General features: G+C 39.1%; 1 protein-coding gene across 6 annotated transcripts in view; it reads right to left on the bottom strand.

Moving 5' to 3' along the window:
- Positions 1-17,400, bottom strand: part of ADGRB3 (adhesion G protein-coupled receptor B3) — a 1,321,417-nt gene that overhangs the window by 38,262 nt on the left and 1,265,755 nt on the right. For all 6 annotated transcript variants that reach the window (XM_073675497.1, XM_073675498.1, XM_073675494.1 and 3 more), the window contains 2 exons: positions 13,972-14,011; positions 8,568-9,211 (listed from right to left, as the gene is read on the bottom strand). In XM_073675497.1, the coding sequence (XP_073531598.1) occupies positions 8,568-9,211; positions 13,972-14,011 (684 nt within the window). The remainder of the gene's footprint in view (positions 1-8,567; positions 9,212-13,971; positions 14,012-17,400) is intronic.

Raw genomic sequence — 17,400 nt, 5'->3', positions numbered from 1 at the left:
TAGTTTTTTTTACACATAATTTTGCCAAATAAGAATGGTATCTGAATACCCTTCAGTAGAAACATTTCCCAAAAATGCAGTAGAATTTTAGTGATTAACAATGCTTTTTAAGGAACTCATGGTAGCATTCACGTTTTTTTTTCAGGACAATCATTCTTCCAGTTGTCCCATACAGTCTGAAGAGGGCTTTACCAGAGAAAATAACCTTGCAGGAAGCACAAGAGGCTGAGCTGCAGATGGCTGGGGTAAAGTAAAAACCTATGAAATGCTTATTATTTCACTTCAGTTCAATACCACAGAAACATCTGTCTAAAACATTTAAAAACACTGAAGCAGCAAACTTTGTGAAAACCAAAAATTGTGTCAGCATCAAAACTTCCAGAATGGTGTTAAAAAATTCTCTCAATCTACGAGCAATTTGGTAATGAATAATGATTTTCCCAGCATCATGGAGCACCATGTCACATGGCAAAAGTGCTAGCTAAGTGGCTTAGTCAACAAAACATTGAGATTTTGGGTCAATGGCCAGTAAACTTCTCAGATATCAATGTCATTAAGAATCTATGGTCAATCCTCAATAGAAGGGTGAACAATCAAGAAGACCGAAAATGTGATAAATTCCAAGCACTAATTGGTATAGAATGGATTGCCATCAGTTATGATTTGCTAGTGAATATTATATTCATCATGCCAGGGCAGATTGCAGAAGTTTTGAAAAATGAAGGTCAACACTGTTAATACTAAGTCTTTGTATAAACTTGATGTATTTGTCAATAAAAGTTTAAAAAAATTGTAAAAGACTTATAATTGTAGTTTAGTAACCATCTGACTAAAAACACTAAAGCCACAAACTTTGTGAAAACAAAAATTTGTGTCAATCTTAAAAATTTTGGCCATGACTGTATATGACAACAATCCTTATAGAGCATCTCAAAAACGGTAAGAGATATTATCAAACTATGTCACGAGCTATATTGTAATTTCAATCTCACAGTCTACATAAGAATTATAAGAACAGGTTGGTTGCTTTAAAAGTAGGCAAATGCTTTAAATAATTGTTTTTTTTCAGTTAATCATGGTTACTTCCAAGGAATTATGTGCAGCCTTTATTTTTTGCATCCATAGGGATTTACAGGCAAGGACATTGCTGCTTGTAAGGTTGCCCCTATAACCATTTATCGGATTATCAAGATATTCAGAGACGTTCAATTGCTTTGATAAAGGCTTCATTGCACCCAAGTAAGTCCAGAAAGTGCCAGGAAGATCTCCTAATGGGGATTCAGCTACAGAATCAGTTCAACACAAGTGCAGAGATTGCTCAGGAAAAAAAGCATCAGGGCATCTACACGCACACGCAAAGGCTGGCTGGACTGGTGTCAAGAAGGTTAGCAAAGAAGACAGATCTCTCCAAAAGCAACATACTGACATTCAGCAGGAAGTACAGGGATTGCACTGCAGAGTACAGTGGTAAAACTATTTTCTTAAATGAAGCTCCGTTCAGAATATTTAGGACATCTGGAAGAATAATTGACTACCTAATTTGATGATGAACAATGCTTAGTATCTACAAATTCTCCCTGAGCCACACTACCCAACAATCTACAAGCAAATTTGTGAGGAATAATGTATTTTCCAGCATGATAGAGCACCATGTCACAAAGTGATAACTAAGTGGCTCAGGGAACAAAACATTGACTTTTGGGTCCATGGCCATGAACTACCCAGAACTCATTGATAACCTGTGGTCAATCCTCAAAAAGAATGTGAAAAACTAAAACACAGAAATTGCAATAAACTACAAGCACTGGTTAGGATTACCATCCGTCAGGATTTGGCCAGATGATGATATTCAGCATGCCAGGACAAATTGCAGAAGGTTTACAAAACATGGGTCAACACTGTAAATATGGAGTTTTTGCTGTGTGGAGTGGAGGTCACTTTTTACATTTTCTGAATGCAAGTCAACGAGACTCCAAATGAGGTCAGAGAATCTTTTTCTGAGTCTCATAGACTTTCATTGAGAAAATAACCGCCTTTCCACAGAGATGATACTGTGAGATCTGACAGTTTACAAATGCGGACACATAGTGGTGGATTGGATCGGAGCACAGCTGAAAATGGCAGAAGATGGCAACCGGTGATTATATTACAGTACTCATTACACATACGCACATGATTGCTAACAATGGAAGAAGTAAAAAAAAATACCGGAGTGGTCCGATGAGCACAGTGACCCACTGATTTCAAAATAAAGCAAACTATACTTTATAATTATTGGGTCCAAATAGTTACTGGGGTCTCTGTATTTACACTGACAGTCTTCAGAGGCTGGACAGACATCTGTCTGAGATGGTTTAGTGAATCCGTCATTGAGCAGGGGTTGGACACGATGACCCTGGAGGTCCCATCCAACTCTAACATTCTATCATTCTATGACTGTTAAATACCATGCTTTCATTTTGCATTTAAAAAACTGTAGAAATCAAAGCAGTAACTGGTGGGGGTACAGTTGACAAGTGAGGATGGGCTCCTTATTACCCTGGGCCCCTGATTGCAGTACCACCAGTCCTGTCTTGCTAAGGGCCCTGCTTCATAAAAATTCTGACTTTTATATTGAATGCTGCAACTTTTTCTTCCCCGAATTAGTAAAACAGTGTTTACGAAATGTGATCGGTAATATTTTTATCCTACAGGGTTTTTTTCCCCAAGAAAAAAGGATATAAATGAGTACATTTTTGTGCCAACCATACATTTGCTGACTATTCTCCAATGGTGGCCTGAGTAAATGTTATCTAGTTTCTGGGATTGTACTGATCGTTGCTGCTAGATCCAATTGATCAATATTTTAAGATGTTTTCATTTTTTTGCAGTATAATCACTGAGAAATTATAAAACACTTTTGTCAGAAATCGCACTTGAACCCAGGAGCACTACAGCCTGTGACAACTAAGGACATAATGAGCTTATAGATTTTTTTTCTCATTGGTAAAACATATCTAGCTGCTTTCGAATACCACGTATTAGTGTGATCCTAGTGTTTCAGGTATTTTTTCACAAAGCCTTAGTGACTATAGAATGCAGTCATGATTTGTTAACCATGATAGCCGAGGCAACAACACAACTCTACACTGCATCCATCTCAATAAACAGACGCTATAAGTCTGTAACATGGCACAATGATTAGGCTTAAATCCACCGCTTTTACTGCAAATTAGTAAGCAAAGCTTCTTTCTTAAACGGAACCTGTTAGCTGATTCATGCTGCCCAAACCACAGGCATTTCAGAGAAAGTATAATTAGAAGATCCGGCCAGAGACGAGACTAGTCCGGCTCTGCCCCAGGCATGCTTTTCCCAGCGCTGCTATGGAAGAGACCTATTACCTGGAGTGGCGCTTGGAGAAGCCAGCAGGGGGCAGCACTGGGCGATTCTCCAGCTATGGTACCAGTTACATTTTCTCTGAAACACTGGAGCGATTCAGAGAAAAATATAAATAGCTGAAATCATGCAGCCAGGCTCTGAATTGTGCTGGCCGTGGTTTGGGCAGCATGAATCAGCTGACAGGTTGCTTTTAATCCAAAAGACACCATCAGCTTTAAAGGGGTATTCCCATCTCCAAAATCCTATCCCAATCTGTAGTAGGTGTGAAAATAATAATATTAGTACTCAGCCTAGACCTATAAGTTTAATGAAGGACTCAAGTGTGATGTAAACAGGGCCTTAATGATTATTATACTAGAAAGTAGTCAAATATAGATAGAGGGCTATTTACGTTTCTTAAAAGGGTATTCCGATCTCCAAGATCCTATCCCAATATGTAGTAGTTATAATAATAATATTAGCAAATACCTCCAATTAGAAATGTAGTATAGTTCTCCTGATTAGCTACAGTACCTTACCTCATGTGCAGGGCATTGCAGTAGCTTAGGTATCCATGATTACAGCCACTAGCAACTAACTGGCTGTCACTATATGAGTGGTCGAAACCATGAATGCCTAAGTTACTGCAATGCCTGCACATGAGGAAAGAGACATAGCTAATCAGGAGAACTATACTACATTTCTAATAGAAGGTATTTACTGATAGTATTATTATAACTACTACATATTGGGATAGGATCTTGGAGATGGGAATCCCCCTTTAAAGAGCGTAAATAGCCGTCTATGTTTGACTACTTTCTAGTATAGTAAACATTAAGGCCCCGTTCATATCACACTTGAGCCCTTCATTAAAATTGTAGGTCTACAGTCATGGCCAAAAGTATTGAGAATGAGACAAATAGTAATTTTTCCAAAGTTTACTGCTTCATTTTTTGTAATGGCAATTTGCATATACTCCTGAATGTCAAAGAGTTATCAGCTTAACAGCAATTACTGTACTTGCAAAGTCAATATTTGCCCTGAAAATGAACTTTAACCCCCAAAACACATTTCAACATCATTGCAGTCCTGCCTTAAAAGGAGCAGCTAACATCGTTTTAGTGATTGATCCATTAACACAGGTGTGGGTGTTGATGAGGACAGGGCTGGTGATCAATCAGTCATGATAAAGTAAGAATGACATCACTGGACACTTTAAAAGGAGGCTGGTTCTTGGTATCATTGTTTCTCTTCAGTTAACCATGGTTATCTCTAAAGAAACACATGCAGCCATCATTGCACTGCACAAAAATGGCCTAACAGGGAAGAGTATCACAGCTACAAAGATTGCACCTCAGTCAACAATCTATAGCATCATCAAGAACTTCAAGGAGAGAGCTTCCATTGTTGTCAAAAAGGCTCCAGGGCGCCCAAGAAAGACCAGCAAGCGCCAGGACCATATCTGTTTCAACTGTGGGATCGGACTACCAGCAGTGCCGAGCTAGCTCAGGAATGGCAGCAGGCTGGTGTGAGTGCTTCTGCATGCACTGTGAGGCGGAGACTCTTTGAGCAAGGGCTGGTTTCAAGGAGGGCAGCAAAGAAGCCACTTCTCTCCAGAAAAAACATCAGGGACCGACTGATATTCTGCAAAAGGTACAGGGAGTGGACTGCTGAGGACTGGGGCAAAGTCATTTTCTCTGATGAATCCCCTTTTCGATTGTTTGGGACATCTGGAAAACAGCTTATTCGGAGAAGAAGAGGTGAGCGCTACCACCAGTCTTGTCTCATGCCAACTGTAAAGCATCTTGAAACCATTCATGTGTGGGGTTGCTTCTCAGCCAAGGGAATCGGCTCACTCACAGTCTTGCCTAAAAACACAGCCATGAATAAAGAGTGGTACCAGAATGTCCTCCAAGAGCAACTTCTCCCAACCGTCCAAGAGCAGTTTGGCGCCCAACAATGCCTTTTCCAGCATGATGGAGCACCTTGCCATAAAGCAAAGGTGATAACTAAATGGCTCATGGAACAAAACATAGAGATTTTGGGTCCATGGCCTGCAAAACTCCCCAGATCTTAATCCCATTGAGATCTTGTGGTCAATCATCAAGAGACGGGTGGACAAACAAAAAACAACAAATTCTGGCAAAATGCAAGCATTGATTATGCAAGAATGGACTGCTATCAGTCAGGATTTGGTCCAAAAGTTGATTGAGAGCATGCCAGGGAGAATTACAGAGGTCTTGAAGAAGAAGGGGCAACACTGCAAATATTGACTTGCTGCATTAACTCATTCTAACTGTCAATATAACCTATTGGTACTCATAATATGATTGCAATTATATTTCTGTATGTGATATAAACATCAGACAAACACTAATAAAAACCAGAGGCCAGAAGATCATGTGAAAATATAATTTTGGTGTCATTCTCAATACTTTTGGCCATGACTGTAGACTAAGTACTGCCCCTATGTATACAGAAGCATACGTCACTTATAGGCTTCCATGTTAAAATGTACACCATTTTACAGAGGATACCTATGATGACTATGCTTTCTATACAGTAAAATAGGTATATCATTGTATAAAGGATACCGTAGAGTGTCCCAAAATTAACTCCTTGAAAAGTCCAACTTATACCACTGTACACCATGCAAGCATTCATTTTTCATAATATGTCTCTGTATAGAATATATAGAAAATTCTCTATGACTAAGGGCGCACACAGCGGCAGAAATGTGGCAGAGTGTTTGCTCTGTCACCAGCATGTGGATTTTAATTGTTTGATACTCATGGAATGAAATTTGAAGATATAATCTGTTTTTTGGATGTGTCAATCAACTTTACTTTTCTTTGATCAAATCATTGTATTGTTACATACAAACCATCACTATAAATTGTCATTTAAAAATTGAGCTCAACCTGTCTTTTGGGGAAATCTTCATTCAAATTTACTCTTCAAATCAGAGAGAAAATCCACTAATAAAGCAAAATATTTTCCAAAAAAAGCACAGAGGTGTGGAAGGATGAAACTACTAAAAAGTCACAGTCCTGGAATCACACAACTACTTCTCGAGTAGTTTAGAAAGTGTATTGGCATTTAGCCTTCACAATCTGTAGCGTTTGTACTTATATCTAACCTAAAACCATAGGAACCAGTAAGAAAAGAAGAAACCTCAAAAAGAGGAAAAGCAATAATAATGCTACCAATCATAATATTATTAATGATAGAGGATTAGATGCAAGCACACAATCTGGAATCCCTCTTAGATTGGCTCTGCTTGCAATGTCTATTTGTAATGAGCAATATTCTGAGTTGAAAACACTTAGTAAATAATGGGTTCAGAGTTCTTCTAGATCACTTATCAGCTAAACAGCAGTAATGCTTCATTTCGACATGTGAAGATGAAAACACATTATAGGTATTTATGCTTCTCAAAAGATAAACAATTAGTTAATCAAAGTAGCAAAAAGTTGTGCATCATCAATTTAATTCAACTTAATGGGAAACTGTCAGCAGGTTTTTGCTATGTAATCTGAGATAAGCCCGGATGTAGGGGCTGAGACCCTGAGTCCAGCAATGTATCACTTACTAGACTGTGTATGGCTGTTTCAATAAAATCAGTGTTTTATCAGCAAAAGACTATCACTACAGGACAAGGTGTCTCTTACTTCTTAGTCAACTGCTCTGTGCAACTTTGCTCCCACCACTGATTAGCAGGTTTCTGCCTATGCACAGTGTACACAGAAAGCTGCTAATCAGTGGTGGGGCCCAGGGTTCAAAGGGCTCAGCATCCGGAGAAATTGTAGATTTCCAGCAAAGAAAACAGTGAATTTATCACATTTTCTGCATCCAGTAAACTAAGTGATACATAGCTGGAATCGGGGTCTCTGCCCCAACATCATGCTGCTCAGTCATGAGGTGTGGGGATTTAAGCCACTCCAGTTTAAATGAGGTTCATGCATGAATAAGATGCACTGAATTCATTAACTGGCGCATGCTACTTAATGAATTTAGCGCGTAATTTCAGCAGCGTGCACATCAGTACGCCTTGCCAGAAATATTACTAGTCTTTAACATTTCTGGAATAAGGTACGCCTCCACTTTGGAGGCATCTGTTGGGTGGGCATTGCTATGTCCAGACCCACTCCGGCCCCTCTCAAGCTCCACCCACCTGTGCCTAAAGTGCCATAGGCTGCAATTTTTTTGACAATTTCGGGTTTCACAAACATTTTGCGACTTTTCAAAGTGTTTTACACCAGAATTCTAGCCATGGTTGATGGGCACACATGAATTGGCCAATTTATGCGCTAACAACCTTCGTTTTTTGAAAGAAAAGCTTACTGAGTAATAACACAGTTTAGATCCAATGTTTTCATTGTTTTTATGTATCTTGGCCCTTACAGAGCCCTGTTGTGCTTTCTATCTATCTATCTATCTATCTATCTATCTATCTATCTATCTATCTATCTATCTATCTATCTATCCTCATATCTATCTATCTATCTATCTATCTATCTATCATATCTATCTATCTATCTATCTATTATCTATCTATCTATCTGTCTATCACATATCTATCCATCCACCTATCTATCTATAAATCTATCCATATCTTTCTATCATCTATTTGAAATAGTTTTCTGAAATTCCACTAAAACTATATGCAATTTTTTCCAATTTTCTGATTTCCATTTTTAATACCACACATCAATTCATCTCCTTCTGCTGCATTAAACAAATATACAATTAGTGCATGAAAACTGCATTATACATGATGACCTGTTGGTTTTAATGCGGTTGTGGTTTTCCTTATAGAACAGATAACTTGTTATCCATCTATCTAGAAAAAAAAATAAAGGCAGCAATCCAAAAATATGGAAAGAAAAAAGTGAACTTTAATTAGCCCATATGTCAACCGAAATGTCACCACATGGGCTAATTAAAGTCCACTTTTTTCTTTCCATATTTTTGGAGCGTTGCCTTTCTTTATTTTTTCCTATAGTGTTACAATTGGATTTTTGTTGGGGAGGTCTTGCATCCATAATTCATTATTTATTGTGCTGTTCCATTATTTTTTGTCTATCTATATATCTATCTATCTATTATCTATCTTTTATCCATCTATAAATATATCTATCTGGTAAAGGGTGTTGGATAATTGAACAGTAGAACATGAAATACATCTAAAGAAACAGTATATTACAAACCTCTAGGGAGCTCATAGATATTGTTGAACCTGTTTCACTCCTTGATAATCCAGCACTGTCATCCATCTCTGAGGCTATGAAGTTCTTTACTGCTGTGCGAGGTTCAAAAGGAAGGCTCTGCATGTGTTCTTGAGACACAAGATGCTGATCTAAATTTATACCAAATTGTTCCATTACAGCTGGATTCATGCTAAATTCAGGACTGACTTTGTAGTGTAATAGCCTCTCATGAGGCAATGTATCCATAGCTATGTTCATTTTATTTTCATCTTTCATTTGTGACTGCATGTTCCCGGAGCCTCTTGGCATTACAATATAGTCACTCTCCATCATTCGCTCCTGGGGATGGACCATATCTAAGTCTCCAGCTCGGAGGTTGTCATCTGTGCATAAGTACACAGTTCGTCTTAATTCACTATTCTCTTTTTTCAGACACTGATCAGCCATCTCGGCCATACTCATGGGCATGTGCAAGGCAGATGGTTGTTGAATAATAACTTTAGAAATGATGTTTCCTGGCAAGGTAGAATAGCTCATTCCTTCTGGGTTCATTGCCTTTTCCTCTTCCTCATCATTCAGTGAGATCCTGGAGAGGGTGCCTGTTATTGTAGCAGCTCTGCAGGGGCCAATGTCCTTGTGCAAAACTGCAAATTACAAAGCATATATTATGGCATGATTGTATGCATGATTTGTAGTATAGAAATGTTTTGTCCTAAAGTATTTTGCATTAAAAAGCTTGTGCTTAAAAGCTTCTTTTTTTTCTTATCTCTAGTTTATTAACATATACTGTGGTTTAGGTTGATCACAGTTGACATTTAATCTTCTGCTCATAATAGACTTGTCTGCGCTGTGTATTCATGTGAAACACGTCATTGTTTATATTTGTGTCTTTCAAGTGATCTCCAAGACTCTAAACTTTACATAAGGCCTATGCTCAATAATTGAAAGCGCACAACCAACGTGCGCTATACAAAAACTCATTAAGTATTGAAGCGCACATTCCAGTACATAACTAATTGTTTTAGTGAATTATGTATGACTTTACCATTCCAAGGCAGCAGGAGAGCAAGATATCTACAAACGCCATGGCTTACTATTCTGCTTGTTTGCATTCTGGAACGCAGTTGACACTACCAGACATACTACACATCTTCATTGCACGTGACAATATTAGGAGAGAGGAGAGATCATCTAATGTGTACTTTGATATCATGTGGTACTTTGATAGAATGTAATATTGATAAGACTCTTAAAAAACAAAAGAACCACCTTGAATTACATAAAAAAATGGATTTTGTAGGTTAAGACCAGTGGTGACCAATCCATGGTTCACCAGCTCTTGCAAATTTTAATCTCATGTAACTTAGCAAAGTGAGGTTTTGGGAGAGCCTTGAACTGAAAACGACTGACCTCTACACCCAGAATGAAGAATATTGAAACTGTTTAGAAACAGGTTGGAGGCCATTGGTTTAAAGCAACCCTCCATCCCCCAACAGAAATTCTTAATCTATAGTCAATATACCTATTAGCCTCTGCTCTTCTGCTGCTCCTTCTGTATTTGAGATTGGTGACCCATTCTCTTCATCTCCAATATGGGTGCTGAAGAGGCATGGGGAATACTCTAGGTCAGTGATCCCCACTCCAGTCCTCAAGGTCCACCAACAAGTCATCTTTTCAGGATTTCCTTAATATTGCCCAGGTGATAATTCCATCACCCGTACGGGCAATAATTCCATCACCCGTACGGGCAATAATTCCATCACCTGTGCAATACTAAGGAAATCCTGAAAACATGATCTGTTGGTGGGCCTTGAGGACTGGAGTTGGGGAACACTGCTCTAGAGTGCCAGAACCATGCCTCTCCTGCCTTTCAATTGGTTTTGGGCTGGACCAACACTAATGATGATTTTGTGTCAATCCTGGGACAGAGAAAGACAGAAAAAGTGCGGTTCAGACTTTCCCCATCGTTCCCTGTATATGCAGTCAGGCTTGAACTGGCCCACAGGAGAACAGGAGAATCCTCCGGTAGGCCACCACTCTCTTATATGAGCAGTACTGGCCACTATATACTTGCTGCCTTTGTCTGTACATAGTGATTCATCTTATTAATTTACCAATCTACCCAGTTCATCGTTATATAAATTTGTGACTGTGGATAGTGTCACATTTGCATGTAGCTGAAAATGGGGCCCTGGAGCTGATTACTGGTGGGCCCTTGGCACCCCAGTCTGACACTGTCTGCAGCAGTGCTTTTGGGCATGAGAACGGGGTAACGAAGGAGGAGCAGCAGAACTGGAGGCTAGCTTCGGTCCTCAGTAATACCCCACAATGTATTCAGTTGTGTGCTGGGAGTGGGAGCGTTGTAACAGTTTGTGAGCTTCAGGTTAGACACCATTACTATACATATTCAATAGGGTTATATTTTCATTGTATGTCATGCAATATATTCTATAGTATATTCTATAGTCAGCTTCCTCTTAGTGATGCTTAAATATATAAGACTTTTATAACTTAAATATTGTTTAGACAATTTACAATCTTAAGATATTACCTTTATCTTACCATCATTGTCCAGGACTAGTATAACAACCACCATCCTTGTTAATGTTTTCTATTCTGTTTTGCTGCATTGCAGCAGATTTTACATACGGAGATTTTCCAAGATTTATAAAAACACTCCAAAAACAATACCTGTCCATGTTAAATGGTTCTAAATGTTCATACTATACAAATCCCGTTGATAGACATGTATATGGAAGAAAGCAGGCATAAGTTTCTATTGCTCTACAGCCCCTTCAACCTTGTGTATTGCAAATGCAGACTACAAGTCTCAGCCTCTGGCAGAATTAGACATTCAGTGTCATTGAAACAAAACTTCTACAGTAATATGTATTTGTTGCTTGGGGTGCTGGGGACTGTAAACTTTATCCATAACAAAAACTGAAGTGATAAAGGTTACATAATAATTTGATTTGCCACCTACATTAGCTTTTTTGTTTGTGAAAACAGTGTATTGAGATATTTTATATACATGCCATATATACAGCTTAGTGCTAACCATAAAATCAGCTGTATGATATTTTGTAGGTCTTTTGTGCCGCAAAACAGCACTGACCCATTGAGATATGGAATACACAAGACCTCTGAGGGTGCCTTGTGTTATCTAGTACCAATAAGTCAGCAGCAGTTCCTTTAAAGGGGTTGTCTGGTCCAAATTGATAAGTCTGCAGTCACTCTGTGTGACTCCAGACTTATGAATCCATCCCAGCGCATGCACTGTGCACCGCGGGGATTCATTGGTTTCTGAGCAGGACTGGCAGGTATGTATGAGTTATACATACTCCCGGCCAGTGGTTGCGGCCTCGCTCTCAATACACTTGTATACAAGAGTATGGCGCGAGGCCGCACCCACTGGCCAGGGATATGTATAACTTATAATTGTTGTGCTGGGGGGGATTCATAAGTCTGCAGTCACACAGAGTGACTGCAGACATCAATTTGTTCCAAACATCCCCTTAAGTCCTGTTAATTGTAAGGTGGGGTCCCCATGACTCTTGTTTTTTTGGCACATCCCAAGATATTCTAACTTGTCTGTGGCATGACTCTTTTCTATCATAGCCAGCATTTACTCTTCAGCAATTAGTTAGCTTTTGTTCCCTATGTGAATCAGTATACTTCAGGTGATCATGGCACCATTGACAGTTTGCCAGTTGTACTTGCTTATATTGTACTTTCTTTAGTACCAGAACTACTGCAGATAGGGAAAACTTCACAAGTACTGCCATATTGGAGATGTAATATCTCAGTCATCTCGCCATCAGTCTTTGCCCCTGGTCAAAGTTGTTCCAATCCTTACACTTGCCCAAGTTTCTTGCTTCCAACACATCAACTTCAAGAACTTCAAGACTTTTCGCTGTCTGGCTAATAAATCCCACCAGATGACAGGTGTCATTGTAATGATATAATCAATATTATTCACTTTACCTGTACATGATTTTGTTATGGCTGTTATGGCGTGTTATGACTGATCAGTGTATGTATTTTTCCTCCCTGAATTGAAACTGTTATCGTAACATTGTTTTTGATAGTGTTTTGATTAAAGCAAGTAAAAATTCAGAAAAATGGTCATATAAGCCATACGGAAATCTCATATATATATATATATATATACATATATATACATATTTTTATTTATTTTATTTATTTTACTCATTTATATAGCGCCAATAATTCCACAGCGCTTCACAGACTATATATATATATATATATATATATATATATATAATATATATATATATATATATATATATATATATATATATATATATATATATATATATACCCAACACCTCTATGTTACATAATGAAGGTCATAATACCTTATATTTAAGAAAATATTATATTCCATTTGGCTGAAAAATAAAATATTGTTATTTTGTACCTGGCAATATTGCTTATTAAGAACTGTAATCCTCTTCAAATTGTCTAATCAAGATTGGGAAATCAATTTTTTAGAATTCACGGGGCAGCTTGTTAAGTTTCTAACGATTATTGATTGTTAGAAAAAGGGAGAAGATGACACTTGGGTTGTGCCGCATCAAGAATTGTTCATATCTTCAACCTACTGAAATGGAATTCGTTGGGTGGACAGTAAAGTCTGTTCATAAAGGTATTACTTTTATGTATTTAAAAAAGGAAACAAATCTGTCATCAAGGATAAGAATATTAGTTAGCAGCTGAATAAAATGTCAGCGTTTTTACATCCATTGCTGAGAATACAGAAAGTTCAACATTTTTATTCTGGATACCAACACAAATGTATCGCCTAATGTTCCTGAGGACATCAGTATAGATCCATGTTAGAGTTAGATGGAATAGGAAATAACTATGCCCAAAATTACCATACTGAACACATATGAAGCTTGTACTATATATGAATTAATATGACTCTCAGCCACTCATCATGGTTGCAGATGTGAGTCTTTTAGACACTAAAGTGTCACAGCTAAAAAGTATTTATGGATGAATTGTGTTTCGACTCTAAAGTGTTGTAATTCTGTGCGAGTAAACCAATTATATCATGCTTTTGCATAATCTTTCATTTATGAATGTTTTAGTGTCTTTTACTTCTGGAATTCCTAATTCTATCTTTGGTGCAGAAATCCCAAATACTGCATGGCACTGTTGCTAACGATTTCACATTCAGTGCAGGTTGCACAGTATTATCCTTGTTTCAAGTCTTCACACTGGCAAGCACCATTTTATTTCAATTTTGAAAAATGCCTGTGCATGATACCCATTTTTTTAACTACAGGGGACCTCGTAACCTCTGTTTGTAATCATCAACTTGTAGCACTCTCACAGTGTTGTATCGATTTTTACTTGACATACTGTATGTTCTTACCTGACCGACAAGCAATGTCCACGTCTTTTTCAAAGTCTGTCTGTTAGTAAAAAAAATAGGATATATAAGTATATCAATATATACAACACAGCTAAAACATGTATGATATTATTTTCACTATGCCATGCATTAATTAATAATATACTGTGCAATATAGGCAACAAATATTTGTGGAAAGGTCAATTTTACAATTATTAATCATCTCAATATAGGTCATTCCACTATATACTGTATATACAGTAGATTGCTAAAGGGAACCTGTCACACTGAATAACGCTATTACCCTGCAGATATATTGATAAAGTATATAGTGTTAGAAAGGTGCCCAGCCAGAGTACTGAAATCTAAGCAGAATGTCCCAAAAAATGTTTACTGATGTATTGCAGCCTATACCCTGCACTATACACTGTCATGATGTATGCCAGCCTATACCCTGCACTATACACTGTCATGATGTATTCCAGCCTATACACTGCACTATACACTGCCATGAAGTATACCAACCTATATCCTGCACTATACACTGTCATGATGTATTCCAGCCCCTATACCCTGCACTATACACTGTCATGATGTATGCCAGCCTATACCCTGCACTATACACTGTCATGATGTATGCCAGCCTATATCCTGTACTATACACTGCCATGATGTATACCAGCCTATACCCTGCACTATACACTGCAATGATATATGCCAGCCTATACCCTGCACTATACACTGCCATGATGTATGCCAGCCTATATCCTGCACTATACACTGTCATGATGTATTCCAGCCTATACCCTGCACTATACACTGCCATGATGTATGCCAGCCTATACCCTGCATTATACACTGCAATGATATATGCCAGCCTATACCCTGCACTATACACTGCCATGATGTATACCAGCCTATACCCTGCACTAAACACTGTCATGATGTATTCCAGCCTATACCCTGCACTATACACTGCCATGATGTATACCAGCCTATACCCTGCACTATACACTGTCATGATGTATTCCAGCCTATACCCTGCACTATACACTGCCATGATGTATACCAGCCTATATCCTGCACTATACACTGTCATGATGTATTCCAGCCTACACCCTGCACTATACACTGCCATGATGTATGCCAGCCTATACCCTGCACTATACACTGTCATGATGTATGCCAGCCTATATCCTGTACTATACACTGCCATGATGTATACCAGCCTATACCCTGCACTATCCACTGCAATGATATATGCCAGCCTATGCCATGCACTATACACTGCCATGATGTATGCCAGCCTATACCCTGCACTATACACTGTCATGATGTATTCCAGCCTATACCCTGCACTATACACTGCCATGATGTATGCCAACCTATACCCTGCACTATACACTGTCATGATGTATGCCAGCCTATACCCTGCACTATACACGGCAATGATATATGCCAGCCTATACTCTGCACTATACCCTGCCATGATGTATACCAGCCTATATCCTACAGTATACACTGCCATGATGTATGCCAGCATATATCCTGCACTATACACTGTCATGATGTATTCCAGCCTATACCCTGCACTATACACTGTCATGATGTATGCCAGCCTATATCCTGTACTATACACTGCCATGATGTATACCAGCCTATACCCTGCACTATACACTGCAATGATATATGCCAGCCTATGCCATGCACTATACACTGCCATGATGTATGCCAGCCTATACCCTGCACTATACACTGTCATGATGTATTCCAGCCTATACCCTGCACTATACACTGCCATGATGTATGCCAACCTATACCCTGCACTATACACTGTCATGATGTATGCCAGCCTATACCCTGCACTATACACGGCAATGATATATGCCAGCCTATACTGTGCACTATACCCTGCCATGATGTATACCAGCCTATATCCTACAGTATACACTGCCATGATGTATGCCAGCCTATACCCTGCACTATACACTGTCATGATGTATGCCAGTCTATACCCTGCACTATACACTGCAATGATATATGCCAGCCTATACTCTGCACTATACACTGCCATGATGTATACCAGCCTATATCCTGCAGTATACACTGCAATGATGTATACCAGCCTATACTCTGCACTATACACTACCATGATGTATACCAGCCTATACCCTGCACTATACACTGTCATGATGTATGCCAGCCTATACTCTGCACTATACACTGCCATGATGTATACCAGCCTATATCCTGCAGAATACACCGCCATGATGTATGCCAGCCTATACCCTGCACTATACACTGTCATGATGTATTCCAGCCTATACCCTGCACTATACACTGCAATGATATATGCCAGCCTATACTTTGCACTATACACTGCAATGATATATGCCAGCCTATACTCTGCACTATACACTGCCATGATGTATACCAGCCTATATCCAGCAGTATACACTGCAATGATGTATGCCAGCCTATACCCTGCACTATACACTGTCATGATGTATTCCAGCCTATACCCTGCACTATACACTGTCATGATGTATGCCAGCCTATACCCTGCATTATACACTGCAATGATATGTGCCAGCCTATACCCTGCACTATACACTGTCATGATGTATACCAGCCTACACCCTGCATTATACACTGCAATGATATGTGCCAGCCTATACCCTGCACTATACACTGTCATGATGTATGCCAGCCTATACTCTGCACTATACACTGCCATGATGTATACCAGCCTATATCCTGCAGTATACACTGCCATGATGTATGCCAGCCTATACCCTGCACTATACACTGTCATGATGTATTCCAGCCTATACCCTGCACTATACACTGTCATGATGTATGCCAGCCTATACCCTGCACTATACACTGCTATGATGTATACCAGCCTATACCCTGCACTATACACTGCAATGATATATGCCAGCCTATACTCTGCACTATACACTGCCATGATGTATACCAGCCTATATCCTGCAGTATACATTGCAATGATGTATACCAGCCTATACCCTGCATTATACACTGCAATGATATATGCCAGCCTATACCCTGCACTATACACTGTCATGATGTATGCCAGCCTATATCCTGTACTATACACTGCCATGATGTATACCAGCCTATACCCTGCACTATACACTGCAATGATGTATGCCAGCCTATGTCCTGCACTATACACTGCCATGATGTATGCCAGCCTATACCCTGCACTATACACTGTCATGATGTATTCCAGCCTATACCCTGCACTATACACTGCCATGATGTATGCCAGCCTATACCCTGCACTATACACTGTCATGATGTATGCCAGCCTATACCCTGCACTATACACTGTCATGATGTATGCCAGCCTATACCCTGCACTATACACGGCAATGATATATGCCAGCCTATACCCTGCACTATACCCTGCCATGATGTATGCCA

This window comes from Phyllobates terribilis, unplaced genomic scaffold, assembly GCF_046119375.1.
Source record: "Phyllobates terribilis strain yellow unplaced genomic scaffold, ASM4611937v1 Scaffold_3__8_contigs__length_932513732, whole genome shotgun sequence".
Lineage (NCBI taxonomy): Eukaryota > Metazoa > Chordata > Amphibia > Anura > Dendrobatidae > Phyllobates > Phyllobates terribilis.
This window is presented reverse-complemented; position numbering and strand designations above follow the sequence as displayed.